General features: G+C 44.8%; 1 protein-coding gene across 2 annotated transcripts; it reads left to right on the top strand.

The window, feature by feature from the left end:
* Positions 1–274: 274 nt before the first annotated feature.
* LOC129673165 (organic cation/carnitine transporter 2) lies at positions 275–21095 on the top strand. 2 transcript variants are annotated; one of them, XM_055602870.1, is made up of 10 exons: positions 275–362; positions 496–599; positions 9416–9570; positions 10518–10689; positions 11835–11961; positions 14197–14297; positions 15843–16057; positions 17856–18038; positions 19242–19377; positions 19722–21095. In XM_055602870.1, exons 2-10 carry the CDS (start codon positions 565–567, stop codon positions 19807–19809), a joined length of 1212 nt encoding a protein of 403 aa, XP_055458845.1. In that variant the 5' UTR covers positions 275–362; positions 496–564; the 3' UTR covers positions 19810–21095. The 2 variants fall into 2 exon arrangements, with proteins under 2 accessions (XP_055458845.1, XP_055458844.1); XM_055602869.1 differs by lacking the exons at positions 275–362; positions 496–599 and adding an exon at positions 4481–4635.
* The last annotated feature ends 263 nt before the right edge of the window (positions 21096–21358 follow it).

Here is a 21358-nt window from a genome sequence, read left to right as displayed (position 1 = left end):
TTCCAGCTCAGAATATCACAGGGACTGAGGGGCCATTGGCCTTGGTGGGAGCCCAAGCCAAGCTGAAGGATCAGGTTTAGACAGAACACCCTAGGCCCTTTGGCCTCAGTCTTTTGCTGGATGCTTTGGCACTTAGGCTCCCTCAGTTCCAGTGGCCTGAAGGGCACTGAGCAAGGGTTCTTTCCTCTTGCACAGCCCTCGGCTCAGTCTGGAGTCTCAGAAGTCAGCACAGCAAAAAGTGGCCTTGCTAACTAGAGGTCAGTGTCTGGGTAGAGTGCTGCTGTTTGCCCCTCCCCCTCCTCAAACTGAAGCAAGACCTGGGAGAGGGAGAAGCCACCTGCTTTCTCTGCATTGCTGTCCAGGTGAGCCATTGCCTAGCTTATTGAGCTCGTATACTCAAAACATTCGGGGATGCAGGGGATGCCGATTCGTTTTCCAAGAAGCTTTCAACTTCAGAAAAGGAGTGAGTAATGCATCCCTTTGCTCCTCCTACAGTGGGACCTGGTGTGTAAGGATGACTGGAAAGCCCCACTCACCACCTCCTTGTTTTTCGTGGGTGTGCTCATGGGCTCCTTCATTTCGGGACAGCTCTCAGACAGGTAAGGTGTCTATCTTCTGTGTAGTTGCAGGGCACTGTAGCCAGCACTGTTTAAGAAATTTGTACTTGGACTTAACTGATGGTGTTCTCTTAGCCCAGGGCCATCCATTTCAGAAGCAGCAGCAGCTATGTCTAGAATAGACTGTATATCAAGGAAAACTGGCCAATGATGTCTCATATCATTTGCCAATTCTTGCTGAACAAAGAAACCAAAGCTAGCCTAACCATGTATATCCATGGTCCAATACCAGTTACTTTGCCATGACTCACTCCTGCACAAGTGTGGCCTCCTTTCCCTGGGAGAATATAGCACTCTCCTATCCCTGAGAGGTTGACACTACACATGTGTGGAAGACTGTCTTGTAGACATTAGGCAATACCATGGTGGCCACTTCTGTGTTCCCAAGAAGATCAGTTTTCCCTCTGAGCAATGTGAGAGAACATGGTCCCTCTAGTCCATGGTGCTGTGAGGAGCAGAGCTCTGGTGTCCCTTGGCCTGAGGTTATGGCACTTACTGTAAGACCAAGAGAATGAATGTTATTGTTACAAGCATAGAAAAGCACAATTTTAAAGCCTTTATCTAAGTTCCACTAATGGTCCAAAGAAATCAAGAAAATCTTTGAAATTAAAGCAGTGGTGGTGCACAGCTCCAAGCCCAGTATGCAGATGGCTGAGACCAGAGGACTGAGAGGTCAAGGCCCTCTTGGCCTACTTAGGGAGACCCCGCCTTAACAACCGAAGGCAACAGTCCATAAATTAGAGGTTGTATATGAGGGTGTGTTGTCTTTATTGTTATTTCATTCGGGTCAATAGCTTTGGTGAAGCTCTCAGAAGGTTCCCGTTATGCTATGTCCCTTTACATGGAGCTTTGGAATCTATCAAGACAGCTGAAGTCAGCAGAGAGGACTTCAGCAGATCCTTGGCCATGGTGGTACTGATCAGATACTCTTAGGCCCAGGAGAGGGTGCTGCAGCATCCTCCTGGCCAGCTAGGAGTGCACAAAAAGTACAGTTGAGGTGGAATGTCATCCTGTCTGGGGAGCCGAGCTGCATTGCTCTGTCAAGTACACTCGGGGTTATATGATTGCATGCTTATATCTATGGAGCATTTTCACATCAGGAGTCAAAAATTTTTTTGTCTTTAGTTTTCTAAATTTTTATTGTCATTTTGTATATGAGGGAGAGGTGTGCAAGCAACAAAATGTATTTGCAGGTCAGGAGACACCTCTTACAGTAGTTCCAAGGCTCCAACTAGGATATATCAGGCTTAAATAGCAAACATTTTACCCACTGAGCCATCTTTCTGGCTCTTTTATTTCAGCTGATTGATTAACTGAGGCATGGTCCTTCTTCCTTCTCTGCCTGAACTGGTCCTTGCTATGTAAGCCATGCCGTGCTGACCTTAAACTTGTAGCAATCCCCCGCCTCACCTTCCTGGTACTAGAATTACAAGGATCTACCACCACTCTCGGCTAAATTTATATAACTTCATATCTCATTAGATTTATTTTTCTGGTGTCACCACAGTTACCAGAGTACATTAAAAAGGTCAGTAGGCTGTGAGTATAGATAGTCAGCTCTGGCTGAGCCTGAGGTACCGTCCTATTGGGGAATGATGCTTCTCTTAATCTAGTAACAAGCATCAATTGCTTGCTTTCATTTTCAAATATGTAGTATGTAATATATGCCAAGCTCTGTTCTAAGTACGGCCCACCTTAACAACCAAATAGGTAGCCATATCCTCACAACCCTCTGACAAGATCTGTTATTCAAATTTTGTAAGTGAGGAAAGTAAAACACGGGGGTTAGGTTATGTCCCTAGAGTTACATAGCTGACAAGTGGCAGGCTATGTTGAACCCCAGAGCTCTTTGCTCCTCTGATTTTCTGGACTACTGCTGAAGATCTCTGCTCGCTAGAACTTTCCCATGGGCAAGGCAGAGAGATTCAACTTACTGAGGAAGTGACTGTTTTCCTTGGCCATAGGAAGTGATACCAGAAAAGATCAGGGTGCTGTGGGAGTGTCCAACAGGCTTTACTGAAGTAAAGTGTTAGCTAAGAGTTGAAAAATGAGTAGAAATTTGCTGGAGAGATGAAGAACGTTCTGGGCAGGAAGTGCCATGTGTTAAAGTCTAGTCAGAGGCTTGGGAATAGAAAAAGGTCCACTGTGGTTGGGCTCTAGAGAGTCAGTGGAGACAAGGGCCATGAGGCAAACAGAGGCCTGAGCACATGGGCAAACTAGGCTTAGCTTGGACCACAGTAAGGAGTTTGTGTTCAGGCACAGAGCTCTGAGGAGCCTTGAGAGCTGCTTTTTGTTTTGGTTTGTTATGGTTTTGGTTATTTGTTTGTTTTTTAAACCCAGTGTGACTATCAGACATACATTTTGAAAAAATAATTTGATAGACTTGTAAAGATGGAAGGAAATCAAGAGCAATTATAAGGGACCAATTAAGAGATTTTCAGTGGTGCATGCAAAAGAGGATAGGAGGTGAACACAGAACCAAGACTGCTAGAGATGGAGAGTGAGGTCATGAAGGACTTGCTGACTGGTTGAATGTGGGGAGTGAGGAAGAAAAAGGTCTCTGGCATTTATAGCAAACTGAGAGTTTATACCCTTTTCTAACTGTGATAGAGAACCACATCTTTAAAGAAGGTGTTCAATGCTATTGGAAAGTATTGAATTTGGGGTGATTATGAGGGCGCCTAATTGGAGAGGTTCAGTGTGTTGTTGGATGTATGGCTACTCCATGAGAGGTTACAGTAGGTGCAATGCCAGTGGAGGGCCAGGACCAGGCTGAGAGGTCTTCCAAGTAGAGGTGAGGAAATCATGGTGGAATGGCCACTGAATCTCAAAGGAATTGAGCTGATGTCTATAGCACGGAGGGATGTGCCCCAAGTTGAGTGTAGAAGCCACGTCAGTTATATCCTAGATTAAGTAGGTCTTTACCGAGCCGGCTTAAGAACCTGTTTGCTTACCATGTATGGAACACCATAATTAACTGAAGAAAGTGTTTAAGTTTCACACTGAAGTGTTTACTGTCATAGAAACAATGGCTACACGAGTCATGAATGTAGTAGGGATCACCTTCCTTACAGAAGGGTGATGGATGTGTTAAAAGATCTTTTCTGAAATCTTTCAGGCAGGGAACTAGGGATGTAGCTCCGCTGGTGAAGAGTTTGACTAGCATATATGAACTGTAGGTTTGATCTATACACCACATGGACCAGGTATAGGGGTGCACACCTGAAAAAGCTCAGCATTTAGAAGATAGAGGCCGGAGGGTTAGGAGTTTATGGTCATGCTCAGTTACACAGTTATTTAAAAGCCAGTGTGGGGTGCATGACCCTCCTCTCTCTGAGAATGTGTGTGTGTCAGCTTTTATACCTGAGGTTTTTTGGTTTTTGTTTTCAGTAAGCTTATTAAGCCTGTAAATAAGAACACTGGAAGTGCTGGGTTCTGGCCGCAGCCCTTGCCTGCAGCTCCCAACACTGCGCTCAAGCCTGCCTGCATACCCGGGGAAGTGCCAGGGCTTGTGAGGTGAATAAGTCTGCATCTCACTACATCTCAGTACCAGGTTGAAGACAAAAACAGAGACCTTTGGGGGCAATATATCTATGCTCTCAATTTGTTTTCTAGAGTATCAACAGTAACTTTATATGGGACAGATGCTGAGCTTTCTTCCTGGCATACTACTAACTCTAAATTGAAATGAAATTAAAATAATTTTACATTGTTGTTACTTTTATGTGATATAATTAAGCTAGCTTTATGGATTATGAGAGGCTCAGCTGGGAAGAAGTAAATTGCTATTTCCTGGTTTTGTAAATATCTATGTTTGCTATCTTGTTGACAGCCTTTAAAAATGAGGCCTGAGCTGGGTGGTGGTGGCACACACCTTTAATTCCAGTACTTGGGAGACAGAGGCAGGCAGATGTCTGAGTTCGAGCCAGCCTGATCTACGGAATGAGTTCCAAGATAGCCAAGGCTACACAGAGAAACCCTGTCTCAAAAAAACAATGAATAAATAAATGAGATGAAGGTAAGGTCCTTAAGTGGGAGAGATTGCTGAGTAAAGACACTTGCCACCAAGCTCCACCAGCTGTGTTCTGTCCTAGGACCCACGTGGAAGGAGAGAGCCAACTCCAGCAAGTTGTCCTCTGACCTCCACATTCACTCCTCTAGTTCAGAGGCACGTACCCTCCCACACCCCAACCTCCCACCCCCACTAACAGATAATCAATTAAAAACTAAGTTCAAAGTGAGGTTTTCAGGTCTGAGCACAGTTGTGCATGCCTATAACGAGGCACTAGAGGCCAAGCAGGATGATGGATGTTGAGGCTAGCCTGAGCTATATGGTAAGACAGTTTAAAGCCAAAACAAAAAATGCCAGAAACAAAAACAAGTTTTTTTCTTTACAACCTCCAGCTTCCAAAGAGTAGTGATGTGAGAGGGTTCCCTAGATCTCTGTCATCCTAAGGAGCTTAGGGAAGGGGAGGGAAGAGTTTACACTAGTCTGCCTTGTATCTGCAGTGTACCTTCCTTACAAAACAGTGCAAGCGAATTGGAGTCTTCTTCCCTGTCTAGTAGCCCTGAAGCCTTGTGCAGTTTTGGCTCCTTTCTTCCTTCAAAGTCTTATGTTGGGCAGCTGATGGCTGCCACTTGAGCTCTGTGCTTATCAAACCCACACCCTACCCTAGCCACAGGGTATATACTCAGAATCTAACCCCTCTCCCCACCTACTGCCTTTTCTTCATTAAGCAGGTGGCTCAAGGTGGCAGTTTCCATTACCTCAATTCCTGGACTTCCTTCATATTGCCAAAGAGAAATTAGTGAATGAAAAGTGATGCCACGGGAATAGTGATGGTTTTTCCCTCTAGGTCAGCAGTTCTCAGCATGTGAGTTGTGACCCCTTTGGGGGTTGAACCCCTTGTGCTGGGGTTGCTTATCAGATATCCTGCATATCAGATATTTATATTACAATTCATAACACTAGGAAAATTACTGTTATAAAGTAGCAACAAAAGTAATTTTGTGTTTGGGGGATGTCAGCATTAGGAAAGTTAAGAACTGCTGCTCTAGACTGAATGTTTCCCCATTGTCAGCAGTTACTTTTCCTTTGGACCTCATCAGTGCCCCATTGTCAGAGATCATCCCAGGATGCCCAGCGCCTGCCCTTAGAGTCTGAGTTCCTCTGTTGTGTCGCTGTGGACCCAGGAACCATTTCTTTAGTGCACTTCTCTCAGTGTATATGGTGTGTCCAGGAGCATGGGTGATTAAAGTGTAGTTAATATTGTCTCACCAACCAGACAGTAGCTGCTTGAGGGCAGAGGTGACATTTTTTTAAGGCAGAAACACTCCCAGTGCCTAATATAATATTGAGAGTAAGTATTCATTGAATACACAAGTTTTGAGCCAGCTCAGACCGGTCTCAAGCAGAACCTGCTGCTTCCCCTCAGATTGGCTTGTTCCTTCCTTTTGAGACACCTACTTTAAGACAAAAGAAATCTAAACAACAACACACAAGTCTGCTTTTTAAAGTAAGTCCAGACACAGAAAGTCACATGGTAAATGTGTGGTTTAATGAATTATTCCAGGAAATAGCTGAAAGGTTTTCTTTCGTGGTTCAAAGGTGGGGGAAGGGAAGAGGTAGATTATTCTTTTGCGGTAAGAGATTTCTTAAAATATTAACGTTAAGTTATTAACGTGATAGGCAAGCAGACAGCAGCATGGCGGGTATTCAGAGAAGAGTTCTGGCACATGTGGCATGGTGGCGTCCCTTCTATACTTTTCATAGCTAGAGGTCTCAGAAAGAAATGGAAAAGTTTCCTTTTTAGTGAATGCTTGGCCGTTGACGCAATTAGGGAGTGATAAATTTAAGAACGCAGGTGATGTATAAACATCTCTCCTGATGGCTCATGGCTAGGGAAACCTTTAAGGATGGGAGAGGAAGAATCTAGAGAAACAAGTTTACATTAGTTCTAGAAACCAAATTCACATTCTGTCATTGTCAAAGTTGGACCAAAATGGAGGTGGCCTGACAGCAGCCTGCAAGTCAGGCAGGAGAACTTTGTGCCTCAGAAGCCCATGCAAAAATGTAAAATTCTGAATTCTGAACCTGGGAAAGTAGCACAGTTAGTAAAGGGCCTGCCCCACATCCCTGAAGTTCCGAGTTCGGTCCCCAGCACCTCTGTGAACTGCTGAGTGGCATGGCATGCCTTTGTAATCCCTGTGGCCGAAGGGCAGGAACAGGAGGCTCCTGGAGCTTATTGGCCAGCCACCTTAGACTAATGGGTGAGTTCTAGATGCCATGAGAGACCCTGTCTTACAATGAGGTGGACAGCTTCTGCATAATGACACTGAGATTAACCTCTGGCCTCCACATGTTTATATACACATGTGCACAGGAGAACATACACACACAGCAAAGGAAACCACCAAACCGAGATTCTTGCTGTGAAGAGTGCTATGTAAAGAGAGTAGAGACCTTATGTTCTAGGAAGGGATTGATACAGGCCTTGATGGTACTCAGGAAAACTGCAATACATTAGGCAGAATAGATACCTAGAAGCCTGAGAAAGCATTGTTCAGGTGTATTGGAAGGTGCTTCCCAAGGAGACTAGTGTGTGTGTCTGTGTGGACTGAGGAGAAGGTCCACCACGTAGATGTGCATATGAGTGTATTCTCCAAAAAGATCCATGGCCAAAAGAAAACAGAAACATGCTAATCTTAGCAAAGACAACAGTCTACACTGATGTTGCAAGCCTCCTGCTCCTCTGCTGCCTTTGTGCAGTTGCCCATCATCTAGCCCCACAATATGCATTTTTGTATGTTAGGTTATCTTTTTGCAGTTGTTTCTGTTTTCATTTCATTTGTGCTAGAATTGAATCCAGGTCCTTGTGTGTGCCAAGCATGCACTCTGCCACTGAGCTAGATCCATCTCCTCCAGTCATTTTGAATGACAAGTATTGTGTTCTATAACTCACTATGCTATATATTTCATATTTGTATAATTTCCAATTCTGGGAGTATAGATTGTATACAGGCTTCTTCATTTGTACATTTCAAGAAAATTTGACTCCATGAAAGAACATTATCCCTACATCAGTTTTGGGTATAACTGTTGTACTGAAATGTTGAAACTTCCTCAATAAGTAGATATGCTTTGTGTACACCTGCATTTGTGAAAGATAAAATTCTTCCAGGTCCTTGGGTGACCTTTAGAGGTTTTTTTGTTTTTTGTTTTGTTTTGTTTATCTCCAGATAGGGGCCTGGAGACACAGGTCAGACTTGAGAACACTGGCTGCTCCTGCAGAAGAACTGGGTTTGATCCTAGCACCTACATCTAGGCTCACAACCACCTGTTACTCCAGTTTCATGGGATCTGATGCCATCTCTGGCCTCTCAGGACAGGAACCGTGCATATTTTACACAAACATGCTTGCAGGCAAAAATACCTATACACATAAAATTAGTTTTTCCAAAATTATGTTTTCAGCATTTTGATCCTTTGAGATTTTAGATCTTTCAGAGTTTAAGCTTTCAAGATTATAGAGTTCAGGATTTGGTCTTTTGGTTTCATTCCCCAAATTCCTTTTTTGTGTAATTTCTTTGTGTGTGTGTGTGGGGGGGGAAGAATAGTTTTTTTTATTCAAATATAGAAAATATATAATATATAAAAATATATGTATAATATATGTAATGTTTTATAGTCATAATATATATACATATTTTAAAGATGTATTCCTACGATGGCTGGCATGGAATTCATAAGGATCCTCCTACCTTTACTAGAACTTAAGGAATTTGCTACCATATCAGACCCCTCTTTAAGTAGAAGTTTCATCTTGTCCACTTATAAAATTTAGTATATCTGTGGGCTATAGAGATGGCTCAGCAATCACGAGCACTGCCTGTTCTTTCCAGCCCATGCATGGCAGCTTACAAATCATCTGTAATTTTAGTCCCAGGAGATCTGATATCTGATATACTCTTCAGGCTCCATCGGCACTAGGCATGTATGTACACCAGGCACCAGGTACACATACATGCACAAAAAAATAATAAAATGATTTTTAGTTGGATATGTCTTTTAGTCTCCTTTTTTTCTTTTTTCTTTTTCTTTTTTTTTCCTTTACCCATTTCTTTGCCTTGAGGTTTATTGGTTTATCTGTTGAAGAACACTGAGCAGTTCCATTGTAAAATTTCCCTCTCTAGGTCTGGGAGATTTGCCTTTATTCTGTGCATTAGTTGTATTCATAGACTCAAGTCTGAGTCAGTTCCTCTGACAAGATTATAGGACAGCATCATGCAGTCCTATCAAACACAGTGCCCATGTCAGTTCATAGAACGCTATGCAATGGTGACACAGAGTTTTGTTTTGTTTTGTCTTCTTTTCTCTCTCTCTCTCTCTCTCCTCATTATTTTCAGTACTTTTATAAAAAATTCTTTCCTTACACCTTTTTCCAATTATTCATATCATTGACAAAGTAAAGTCAGGATAAATAACCAGTTTTCATTTACCATGAATTATGTTTTTTCTGTCTTTAAAAATTATTATAAATATGTGGATTTAAAAACATAACAAATGCTTTTCCATCCCCTGCAGTCATTAGCATCATATTGGCACTGCCTTTTGGGCAGCCTGGGTGTCCAGGCTATACATTCATACTGGAAAGTGTGGAATTCAATGTCAGCATGGAGATTGAAAGAGTGGAATTACCCTGGTGCCAGTCCTTGTGGCCTGAGAAAGGCCCTTTCAGTTGAGCCGGCTGCTGCTACCTCTCCCATCTGCTTCTCTGTGATTCTCCTTTCTTCCCCAGGTTTGGTCGGAAGAATGTGCTGTTTTTGACCATGGGCATGCAGACTGGCTTCAGCTTCCTGCAGGTCTTCTCTGTGAACTTCGAGATGTTTACTGTGCTCTTTGTCCTTGTTGGCATGGGTCAGATCTCCAACTACGTGGCAGCATTTGTCCTGGGTATGGACATCAGGTTGGAGTTGAGTACTTAATCCTGTGTTTCACTTTACTGGAGACAGATTATGTTGTCCCTCGTGGGGAAATTTGCTAAAATTCCCTAGTAAATAACATAAACCTAGGTTATCAGCTGATAAATTGGGCCTGGCTATGGTTCCTGACTCCTGATGTCCAGCTCTTGTCTGGCGCTGACTTGGGCCTCTTGGCCTTATTTGCACTTCAGTCATTAGCGAGGTTTCACCACTGAGCATCCCTTTTTAAAGGCTCGTACAGCTCGGGCGTAGGAAGCTGAGGAAAGAAGGAGGCCCACCAAGGGGAGATGGGCCATGACAGGCAGCATCCCCAGGAAAAGGAGCTGCTGCAGAGCATTGGTGGCTGTTAGTGTCTGCCAAGGAGAGTGAGTTGAGCAAGCCAGTTCAGGTTTTGATCAGAGTCTTCTCTGACCGTCAAGGCTCTGATTCAGACAAGCTACCTTGTTCCCACTGGAAAACTTCTAGTCTCCCTGTTTGGAAGAGCCTTGCTCTAGCCAAAGAGATCACTGCATTCCTTCAGTTTGTATTGTGGAAAGGATTACTATTTTCTTTTTTACATTTACTAGAACATTTTTTTCCTCAAAGGAGAATAGTTAGTATGTGTGTCTTTAGTAGTGATTTTGCCTTTGGTGAATTCTTCCTTGTGTAAGAACTTACAGAGGCCTAGCATCTTTAGCATGTGTCTGAGGGTGATGATGACATTTTCAAGAGAGCACTGTTGCCTGGGGACCTCAGAAAAAACACCCAAGGAGCAAATCAGAGCAGACTTAGTCTAGATGTAACCCCTCCCAGAGCCTAAGGACATAGAGCTAATTCTGGCTCCTTCCTTGTCTCTATGTTGAAAATGATACCATAGAAGATTCATAAGGAAACAACCCTAATTAATGATTAACTTGATTCCTACCTTGTTTTGAACAGGGACAGAAATTCTTTCCAAGTCAATTCGAATTATATTCGCCACCTTAGGAGTTTGCATATTTTATGCATTGGGCTTCATGGTACTGCCTCTATTTGCATACTTCATCAGAGACTGGCGGATGCTTCTTCTGGCGCTCACTGTGCCAGGGGTGCTGTGTGGGGCTCTTTGGTGGTGAGTGTGGCCCTGCCCTTTGGGCTGCCTACCCTGTGTGGTGGGGTGGCTTCTGTCTCATGTCCAGTAGAGGTCAGCAGTAGTTCCCAAATCACAATTCTAGAACCCAGAAGAAGGAAGTGACTGTTATTTAGAAATCAGTTCAGAACATCTCTCCATACTAAGAAAAGCCAAAACAACACAGAATCCAAAAACATAAGTGGCCATCTCCTCTGCCCCGTTCTAGGTTGAACTGAGAATTTGCTGCAAGCAGATAGGGACCAGCTGAACCTCTGGGAAGTTCTCAGATCCCAACAAAGCCTAGGCTGCAGCTGCTGGATGCTGAGGCCCCAGGCCATTGTGTGTTGGGAGGTAGAGAGGGAGAGCTCCAAATTGAGCTTCCTTGAGTGGCTGTGCAGAGGAAAGCAGGCCCCAGCTGTGCTCCAACAGATGGGGATTGGGCAGGCAGAGCAGAAGCCATTCTGAGCCAAGAATGGACCCTGTCAGGAATGAACCCTTAGGCTAGACTAAAGTGACATCCTCATCCTGTGCACATTGGAGAGCATCCTGGAGAATAGTGGGAGAAGGAGAAACAATGCATCATGGTTCCTGATTATGACAGAGAAAAGAGGGCTGCCTGGTCACAAGGTTAAGGAAAATATGCACCAAGACTCCATACACCAAGTCTCCAGCCTTGGCAGCCATGCTGTTTTATGTAGAGAGAGTGACAAGTCTATTGACTAAATCAGCCATGGAGTGAGGGAAAATGGACAGGATCGCTACAGAAGTTTCTGTGGATCTCAGGGACAGAGTAGAAGAAAGCAGGATCTGGCAGAGCTAACTCTCAGCAGAAGCCAGGCATCAGGCCCCCATCTTGTACCTGTCTCTAAAGCCATCACTGCACCATCAGTGCAGACATGGCGGTGGGGATCCCCTGGGATGTACAGCACGCTTCAGGTTCTGCTCACTGCAGTCAGTGCTCAGCAGAGCTCATGCCTCAGGTAGTTACTGGGCCATCTCTATTTCTGGCTTATGAACACCTGACATTCCACACACTTACCTCTGCATCTGAAACCTCATTTCCCACCTGTAGTTGAGCCGCGTCCAGCCTCTGGGGGAGCAGGGAACAGGAGGCCTCGCGAGAGTGACTGCACATGTCCTTCCAGGTTCATCCCCGAGTCCCCCCGATGGCTCATCTCGCAAGGACGAATTAAAGAGGCAGAGGTGATCATCCGCAAAGCCGCCAAAACCAATGGGATCCTTGCACCTTCCACTATCTTTGATCAGAGTGAGGTAAATGCCACGTGGAAGCTGGTAGGAGACTCACACTGGCCATTTTAGGTCAGCAGCATACAGCAGCACAGCTCACAGCAGCTCAGTCCTTGCCCTACCTAAGCCATGGCCACCCCTAAGGCAAGGGCTGTTAAAATGCAGACGCTGACAGAATAGAAAGATGATGATTCAATCTGTAAGTGCTTGCCATACAAGCATGAGGGCCTGAGTTCAAATGCCCAACAACCAACTAAAAGCCAGGCATTTAAAAAAAAAAAAAGCCAGAGCAGAGTGTGCCTGGAGAAGTCACATCCCAGTACTAGGAGCGCAGAGACAGCCAGCTAACCAGTCAATGAGAGACCCCGTCTCAAAGATAAGGTAGAAAAGTGAGTGACAATCCCAGGACAACCTTCAGCCTATACACATACACACACATCCCACATACTCAAAAACATATATATGTGGAGACCTCTGTGAAGCTGAGGAATGGGTTTCAACTATGTAATTCTCTCCAGTGGGTTTTTTTTTTTTACATGCTTTCTTTATTCTTTTTTCAAACTAATCATATTTTTTAACTATTCCTTTCCTTTTTCATCTTTTACATTTGTTTGTTTTTTGAGTTAGTTTTCCCTGTGTAGCCCTGGCTATCCTGGAACTCTCCCTGTAGACCAGGCTGACCTCAAACTCAGATCTGCCTGCCTCTGCCTCTGGCTCCCTAGTACAGGGATTTAAGGTGTGTGCCACTACTGCCTAGCTTCCCCCCACCTTTTTTTTTTTTTTTTTTTTTTAAGATATGGTCTTATTATGTAACCCTGGCTAGTCTGAAAATCTCTGTGTAGATCAGGTTGGCCTCAAACTCACAAAGATATGACTTTCTCTGCCTCCCAGATGTTGGGATTAAAGTGACAGGCCACCATTCCTGGCTTAATTATGTCTTTTAATAGTAACACCCTTCATGAGAAATAGGCTTTCATCAACTTCAGCATTTTGGGAAGTGGTTGTTTCTTATGCCTCAGGGATTGTCAGCTGAAGAGAATCAGAACACAGATAGATGCACTTAGCAGTGTTCTGTTTCCTTTTATTATCTCAGTTTGGTGTTACCCATATCCTGGAGCCTGGTCCTTTCTGATGGCCATGTCTCTCCCCAGTTCTCAGACACTCTGAGACCACGGCTTTGCGTGGTCCTACTTCTTGCTTCCTTTACCCTTTCCTGCCTTTTTCAACAGCAGGCTGCTTTCCTCAGACACATGATGTTGACCCCAGGCAGACATGTCTCTGATCTTAAAGAATGGAGGCTAGTTGAGGAACAGCTGCCTGCAACCATGCTGAAGAGTAAGCTGCAGGCATGTTTGAGATGCTCTGGGCATGATGAGAACTTGGAGCTTATGAGAAAGAAAAGCAGTTCTTACAAGCAGCCAAGGTGCTGATAGCCACAAACAGCCCTGCTAGCGTTTAAGTGGTGGCCCAGCTGCAGCAGTCATTCAGCATGCTCAAGAAGGCCTCTGAAGCACAGAAGTCAGGGCTGAGAGCATTTTAAGTGAGGTGACTTTGGTGGCATTTGAGTCAGAGGGTCAGTCTGGGTGAATCTATAAGCCTTGCTGGCATCACTGAGGAAACGAGACTGTTTCAATGGAATCTATGAGTGGCAAGGTGGTAAAAACAAGCTCCCAAGCTGGGTTACCTAAGAACACAACTTCAGTGTACTTAGACATGTGGCTTAGTGATGGCCTTGGCTCTGCCGAATCTCACAGGAAGTTAATCTGGGGGAAGGGCGGGTCAGTTTTCCTGTTTTCAGTTAGATTTTTTTATTTCTGGGAGAAGACCAGTAACTACACAACATGAGGACTCACAGAATTCACTCCACTTCCACATCAGCTGAGTAAAATGCATGCACAGCCTTTTCTTTTTCTCTGACCAAGAGAGCAGGGAGTCAGCCCAGCACAGGGATTCCCAAGGCCTCCCTGGGAGGTGGCCAGTGAGGAGGGGCAGGAGGATGCAGTGAGGTGGCTGTCAGCTTGGGCCTCTGCAATTGCCGTACACTTCTCTATCTCTCATTGGTTTTCATTCCAGTTTGTCATTGACTAAGGCTGCAGGGGGCTTGGATGTCTCCTGTGAGTCTTTTCAAGGAAGAACCTTAGAATTCTACCTAACTCTTGAGAAGTAGATAGTGAAAATGATGGATTCGAAGTGAGTGTCAGTATGAGGCAGTTTCCAACTTTCCCTTTTCCTATACCATTAACTATTTTCTTCCTGCAGTTACAAAACCTAAATTCCGAGAAGCCTCCGTCACACCACATTTATGATCTGATCCGAACCAGAAATATCAGGACCATCACCATCATGTCCATAATCCTGTGGTGCGTAAGTGAGACCTGCCTGAGCCTCACCCACTCTCAGGACTTCTGTCTACAGACGTGCCTCAACCAAAGCTGCAAGCCTCTGTAATCACGTGACACAAGGATGGCAGCCACAGGGACATAACCGTTTTTAATGCAGTGGAAACCCAGAAAAGGAGAAAATGAGCATGGAGGCTGTTTGGGATCTAGGATTTTCACAAGGTCCTTGCTTAGTTGTTCCTGTCCCTTGTCCCCTCCTTCAGTAGATTATCTGTGGTACATGGCCAGGAGAAGGCTGACAACTCTGCTATGTTCATGGAGACAGAGGGAGCTCCCCTACAGGGGGATCACGTTGTCTATCATTTGTACACAACATGCACATCTTACTCCCTTCCCTCATCTGCTTATTTTTTGTTTAAACTTTTTCTCTGTTGATGACACTCATGCTGGCCAGGACAGTTGGGGGTTTGAAGAAGGGTCTCAATGAAGGCACTTTATTCTTTAGGTTCCAGAGGCTGCTAACAGCTTTCTGGAAGCATGAAAGTGAGATATGGCTTTTCTGGGATGTTCATACACTATATTAAGTCGAGGCCACAGCCTGATGTCCTCTCCAGATTTCTTCTGACAAGGAGTTGCACAGTTATTAGGAAATAATCTATGAGTTACCAGGGAGAAGGAACAAGGCTGCCTGCATGGCTTTGCCAGACCCTTGGGATATAGGAGATACTCAGTCTACTGAATGAGTGGTGATAAGATGGACTTCCTGATGGACTCGGCCAGCTTTGGAGCCGTAAACTAGTTTGCTTCCTGGTTTGGGGTGGGGATTGGCATGTGAGTCATTATTTTAAAATGAATTCTCCAGGATGCCTCAAAGGCCATGCAGCACACCTGAATCTGCCTTGAGAACAGGACCAGCATGGAGACAGTACCTCAGACTTTCAGCCTGAGATACACCACCTACTATTAGCATCAGAGCTAGGCATGGTGGTGGTATAAAAGACAGGGAGGCCTCACCATTGAGAGCTCCCTGTTCCAGGGCATAGTAGGTAGGATTGCTGTCAGCCTTTTCCTGGCTGCTGATAGTCTACTGAGGGTCCTTCTCCAAATGGCACCTGGAAAAGGAGCTAGAGAGTGAGTAATGGCCTGGGTACGGCGTGACATAAGTGGAGGATTAAGGTGGAATATAGCACAACATTTGGAGAAGCACATACAAAAGGAAATTAGGTTTTTCCAAATGCTTCAGGGTAGGATTTTAACGTTGAAATGAAGGTTGGGATTTTCCCTAGTTATTAAGTTTGTGTTAGTCATGTAGGCTGTTTTACTGTGACACTTTCTTTATGGGATGTTCTGAAGGTTCACTGGCAAGGATATATATACAAGGCTCATTGTGACCAGGGAAAGTTAATTTTTGCTCTTTGAAGTACAGCACAGTGTGAGGTCTACTACTACCCTCCCATTCCCTGCATCAAGAGCAGATCAGAGTTCTCGAGATGAATGTTTGTCAAGGTGTATGGGTCTGGAGAGATGGATGCTGCTTCTCCAGCTGTCTTCTGTGCCCTGTTACAGGCTGACCATATCGGTGGGCTACTTCGGACTTTCTCTTGACACTCCTAACCTGCATGGGGACGTCTACATGAACTGCTTCCTTTTGGCGGCTGTTGAAGTCCCAGCCTATGTGGTGGCCTGGATCTTGCTGCGGCACTTGCCCCGGCGCTATTCCATTGCTGCTGCCCTCTTCCTGGGTGGCAGTGTCCTTCTCTTCATACAGCTAGTGCCTTCAGGTATGGACTACATTGATTTGCAGACCTGAGTCTTCTCGGTTTCACTTTCCTTAAACCAGGCTATCAATGGCGTGAATACAGTCAAGACCATTACATCTGTGCCACGTGTATACAATGCTCCCTTAAAGTCAAGAGATGCTGTCACATAGCCAGAGCATTCTTCATGGCCTGGGCTTTGTTCAGCGTGAAGAAAGCAATGAGCTGTTGGTTAATGAAGCCCTAATGCCAAGTTAACATGGTTATATGTTTCCTCTCTGGAATAAACAGGAATGAGAGTCATCCTGCTATTTCTCTCTTACTTTGTTATTCAAGGAATAGCTGGAGGGGGAATGCATGGAGGATGCTTCTAGTGGAAAAGACAACAAACAAATTAGATGCTGTTATTCTGCAGATGTGTTACTGTGTGTGAGCAGAAACAAAGGGAACAGGAGCTCATCTAAAGAGCAGTCATGGGTAGCACCCTGAACAAGAGGCATTCAGTAGAATTAAATGAGGTAACAGAACACCATGAGAAAGTCAGAACATTTCCGACCATTTGATAGAAAAGAATGAGCAAGCCATGCTGGGTCATGCCTGTAATCCCGGCACTTGAGAGGGAGGATGCAAGACAATCAGAAGTTCAAGGGCATCCTTGGCTATCTAAGGAGTCTGAGGCCAACCTAGGTTACATGAGATAGATAGATAGATAGATAGATAGATAGATAGATAGATAGATACATAGATAGATACATACATAGATAGATACATACATACATACATACATACATACATACATACATACATACATAGATACATAGATACATAGATACATGGATAGATAGATAATAAAAGTAGACGTCTGACAGGTATTGAGCCCAGTGTGCTTCAGGGCAACAAATGAACTAGTAACAAGGAAAGAAAAGAAAGGTCTCAGAGTCTACAGACAGGATTTGGCTGGTAAAACTGCCTTGGTATCCCACAAGTGGGCAGGAGGAACCCTTCTGTTCTATGAGTATAGAACAGATGGCAAGTCTTCATTTGTCCATCACGTCCCAGAATCATTCATGCTCCTGTGGCTTTTGGAACCTGTGGTAGTCACTTTGAGGCCTGTGACACTGAGACCCTCTTCACAGGAATAGCCCATAATGTGCCAGAAGGAACCTAGGGGTGGCTGTAGTGGCTCTCACCTGAGTTCAGAGTGACCAGTGGACACTTCCTTATACTCACCAGGCAGTGAAGTCAACTGAAGGATCATCCCTAAGTTCAGATGGTTTATAGAGTTTTTCAATGATTTTATTGCACTTACTTATTTGGAACAGGGAGACATGTTTCTCAGCACACATGTAGAGGTCAGAGGACAACTTGCAGGAAGTGGGAAGAGTAGATTCTCTCCTTCCAGTGTGTAGATCCTGGAAAGCAAACTCAAGTTTCCAGGCTTGGCTGAAAGCTCTGTTGCCCACTGAGCCATCTCAAAAGCCCAGATCTATGAACTTTTTGAGTAGACTGCAAGCATGAGCTGAGCTTGAACTAAACTCCCCCTCAGTATCTCATTCCTAACACAGGATGACTTCTGGAAGGCAGGTGGACTGGGCTGATTGGGCACTTCCCATCTTGGCCTCTGAGTTGAGGAACAGCTGTATGCTCACATAACTGAATGTCCAGTCTTCGTTTAGTAATCCCCTCAGAAATCTTAGCCATGCTGCTATAGAAACTAACCAACTTTCTGTACCCAAATCAGGAAGAAATGGAAAGAGAATTCCTCAGGAGCAACCCTTACACTGACCCCTCTTGCCTTCGCTATCTTTCTTTGTCTCCCTAGAATTGTTTTATTTGTCTACTGCCCTGGTGATGGTGGGAAAGTTTGGAATCACCTCTGCCTACTCCATGGTCTATGTGTACACAGCTGAGCTGTACCCTACAGTGGTCAGAAACATGGGTGTGGGGGTCAGCTCCACAGCATCTCGCCTTGGCAGCATCCTGTCTCCCTACTTTGTTTACCTTGGTAAGTACTGTGGTGCACCGGAGCAGTGGAACAGAAGCTCTAAGCGGCCTTAATGTGAACTGGAGAACAAGCACTGTAGTCAGCAGGATGCATCAGTTACTGGATCCCTGGCTTGGAGAAGGTTCCTTTCCAAAGGTAGTTTGGAGAAGGCACACAATTGCAAATGGAAAACAACTCAGAAACCAGCTAGATGGGGATGAGAGAGTGTGCAGATTCTATTTCAGTCTTCCCATACCCTCCATCACAAACTACAACTTCTTTATCCTAAGAAATGCTTTAGAGAGTCAGTGTACTTTACTGGAGGAACTTCTTGGAGTTAGGAACATGAAGAGACTCATCTCCATTCAAGATGTCTGATGGATTAACAGTTGCCATAACTTAGAACACTTCGTTCATTTGATGTATATGCGGAGGTCAGAGGACAATGTAGAGGAGTCAGTTCTTTTCTTCCACCATGTGGATCCCGGGGATCAAACTTAGGTCACCAGGCTTAGCAGCAAGTAGTTTAACCAGCTGAGCCATCTCCCTGGCCCCCACTTTACTTTTTAAGATACTAGTTCACTGAGTTGTGTGAGCTGGGTTTGAACTTGCTCTGTAGCCCAACAGCCCTTGAACTTTTGCTCCTCTTGCCTCAGCCTCCCGAGTAGGGGCATACAAGCCTGCATGGCACACTTGGGAGAGGGTGTTTTATGCCTGTAAAGATCTGCCGTTTGACCTTGTATCTAGCAGGACAAGTTTCTCTGGCTCAGAGAAGTGCTCCCTCCCGGCAGCTTCTCCTCCTCTGCACATCTGTGGCTCTGGAGAGGACCTGCCAGTGTCCAGAGAGTAGCAAGTACTCTGCACACATGCTACATGGTTCTAATAGGCAATGGGACCCTGTCTAACCTGCATGCATAACAAACTGTGACACATAAGTAGAGGGAGAAAGTTGTTCCTGTCCTAGAGAAGTACGTTGTCTTCCTTGAAATCCCTGTAGCTTGCTGTCTCTTCCTCTATACCTCTCCCCTGTCCATTGTGGTCACTGCCTGACCTCTGGGCACATCTGTGCTAGGTCTGGGCTCTGAGACTGTCTAGATGCCAGACTTCACTTGGGCAGCCCATGCTTGGGTAGCGCTAGAACCAACAGAAAGACAAGTCCTATATAGAGTGCTGAGAGAATGAGACCAAGTCTCACTGTAACCTGGGTCCTCTGCTCGACGACAGGTGCCTATGACCGCTTCCTGCCTTACATCCTCATGGGAAGCCTGACCATCCTGACAGCTATCCTCACCTTGTTCTTCCCAGAGAGCTTTGGTGTCCCTCTCCCAGATACCATTGACCAGATGCTAAGGGTCAAAGGGTAAGAGACCTCCCTCCTAACACTTTTGGTGCATTGGGTCTGGGCCTGGCCAGGTCTTAAGGGCCTGCTGCTTACAGTAGTGCTCCCTGCACACTTTGTTTCACAAATACGTGGACTACTTTAACCACAGTGCTATCTAGGGCAATGGCCTTATCCTATGTGATCAGGTATATACATTTGCATGCTCACGATAAAGCAACGGCTCTAGCTTAGTGCAAAGACTAAGAAAAACATCAAAAGTTACCATGTGTTTTGTTTTTCTTCATATCTACTTTGCCTGTTTTGATATTGGTAGGTGCCTTTTTAAAATTTGTTACTAATATTTGATTTGGTTGTTTTAATAGAATAAAACAATGGTATACCCAAAGCCAGACAAGGACACTAAAAGATGGTGAAGAAAGCCCAACAGTCCTAAAGAGCACAGCCTTGTAACACCTGCTCCAGAAGCTAAAAACCTGAACGGAAAACCTACTTGTTGTCACAAACACTGTCAATGACCCAGGGCTTTTCTGTTCTGTTGACCTTGTGTCTAATGTGCTCATGGATGGGGACATCCATCCTAGAGAGCCACCTTCCTCCAGGGACACCAAGGCTAACCACAGACAGCTTGCACATCGCATTGCAGTGGTGGACTTGGGCTTTCCAAAGAAGTTAATGAGTTTCTCGAACCAGTTTGGACTTGGAAGACTATGAAAACATCTGCTAGACGTGCTATGTTATTTTAGAAGACCTGAGAAGGACCAGATAGAACTGCAGGTCCGTTTTTCCCTCCTTTCCCTAACTGGAGAATTTACAGGAAAGGGAACAGATGTGGCTCAGTGGCAGTGTGCTTGCCTAGGATGCACAGGGCCCTGGGTTTGATCAATTGTACCAGAAGGAAACAAAAAAAAAAAAAAAATACTTTCAGAAAAGAAATTATTCTATGGGGAGTTTGACTTCTCATCTTTTCTAAATTACAAAAATGCTATGATTAATTTAACCCACTACAGAACACAAACCTCGGGAACCCCAAATGAAACTAAAATGGAAGCAGGTACATAAAGCAGGCAGTGTATGGACTGTGAAGGCTCAGTCCCACAGCCTTCTGTGCTGTGTGTGTCTGGTCAGAGTCCTGGGCTTGTTCAGACCCTGTGAGAAATCCACAAGGCTTGGCTTCCACTGCTGTCTCAGTCAGAATTCTGGCTACCAGACAGAATTATCTGTGTCTTGAAGGAAATGTATGGACAAGAAAGTGTCCCTTCCCTCTCTCAACACTGTTGTGGGGGTATGTTCTGTGTGTCATCTCTGTGTGTCTCAAGTTATTCGCCCTTCATCAAAGACTTGGGAACTGTCTGTGTGTTTCCCAGCCCAGGATCACCCTGGCTGGTGGTGCGCAGCTGCCACCATACAAGGCCTTCCCAGCCTCACACTAGAGCTGCTCTGAGTGCCAAAAACAAAACACTATGCTTGTTAACACTATGTCTAATCATGGGGAAATACAAGGAAGAAATGTAAATTGTGTTCACAGTCGCTCAGAGTTGCTGTCTGCAGTCGTGTAACATCGGTGGGTATTTTGTGTTCAGTGTGATTGTCTTCTCTTCTGATTATGTTGCCATGGTACTGTCAAAGCACATACTTCACCTACTTAAAAAAACCAAAAACCTGTACTTTGTACAAGCTGTTGAAGTACCTTGGGCAATGAGATGGTTTTAATAAACTATGATTTTTTAATAATAGAACAGACTACAATCTTTATTCCTAGAACTTGGTGGGCCCTTGCCACACTGCATGCAACTCTTCTGTAGGCTAATTGTAGCATTGGTTTGGGGATAAGTACTCTGTAGTAAGCAGCTACTTAATATTGATCGTGAAACATATTAGCCAGGTGCACTCCTCTGGAAACAGCCCATGCCTAGCACTTCTGTACAGTTTTGTACCTTTCCTGGGAGCAGGACTCTGAGGAGCAGGAATACAGAACAGGGAAGGAGGGAGGCCCAGTACT

This window comes from Psammomys obesus, unplaced genomic scaffold (assembly GCF_907164565.1).
Source record: "Psammomys obesus unplaced genomic scaffold, mPsaObe1.curated_primary_1811, whole genome shotgun sequence".
Classification (NCBI taxonomy): domain Eukaryota; kingdom Metazoa; phylum Chordata; class Mammalia; order Rodentia; family Muridae; genus Psammomys; species Psammomys obesus.
This window is presented reverse-complemented; position numbering and strand designations above follow the sequence as displayed.

What these genes read in the sequence shown, in the direction of transcription:
- LOC129673165 (XM_055602870.1), top strand. Translation starts at nt 565, where the DNA reads ATGGGCTCCTTCATTTCGGGACAGCTCTCAGACAG. An exon ending in CTGTGTGGGGCTCTTTGGTG is followed by an intron (nt 10,690 to 11,834) that starts GTGAGTGTGGCC and finishes ATGTCCTTCCAG; the next exon opens with GTTCATCCCCGAGTCCCCCC. An exon ending in CATACAGCTAGTGCCTTCAG is followed by an intron (nt 16,058 to 17,855) that starts GTATGGACTACA and finishes TTGTCTCCCTAG; the next exon opens with AATTGTTTTATTTGTCTACT.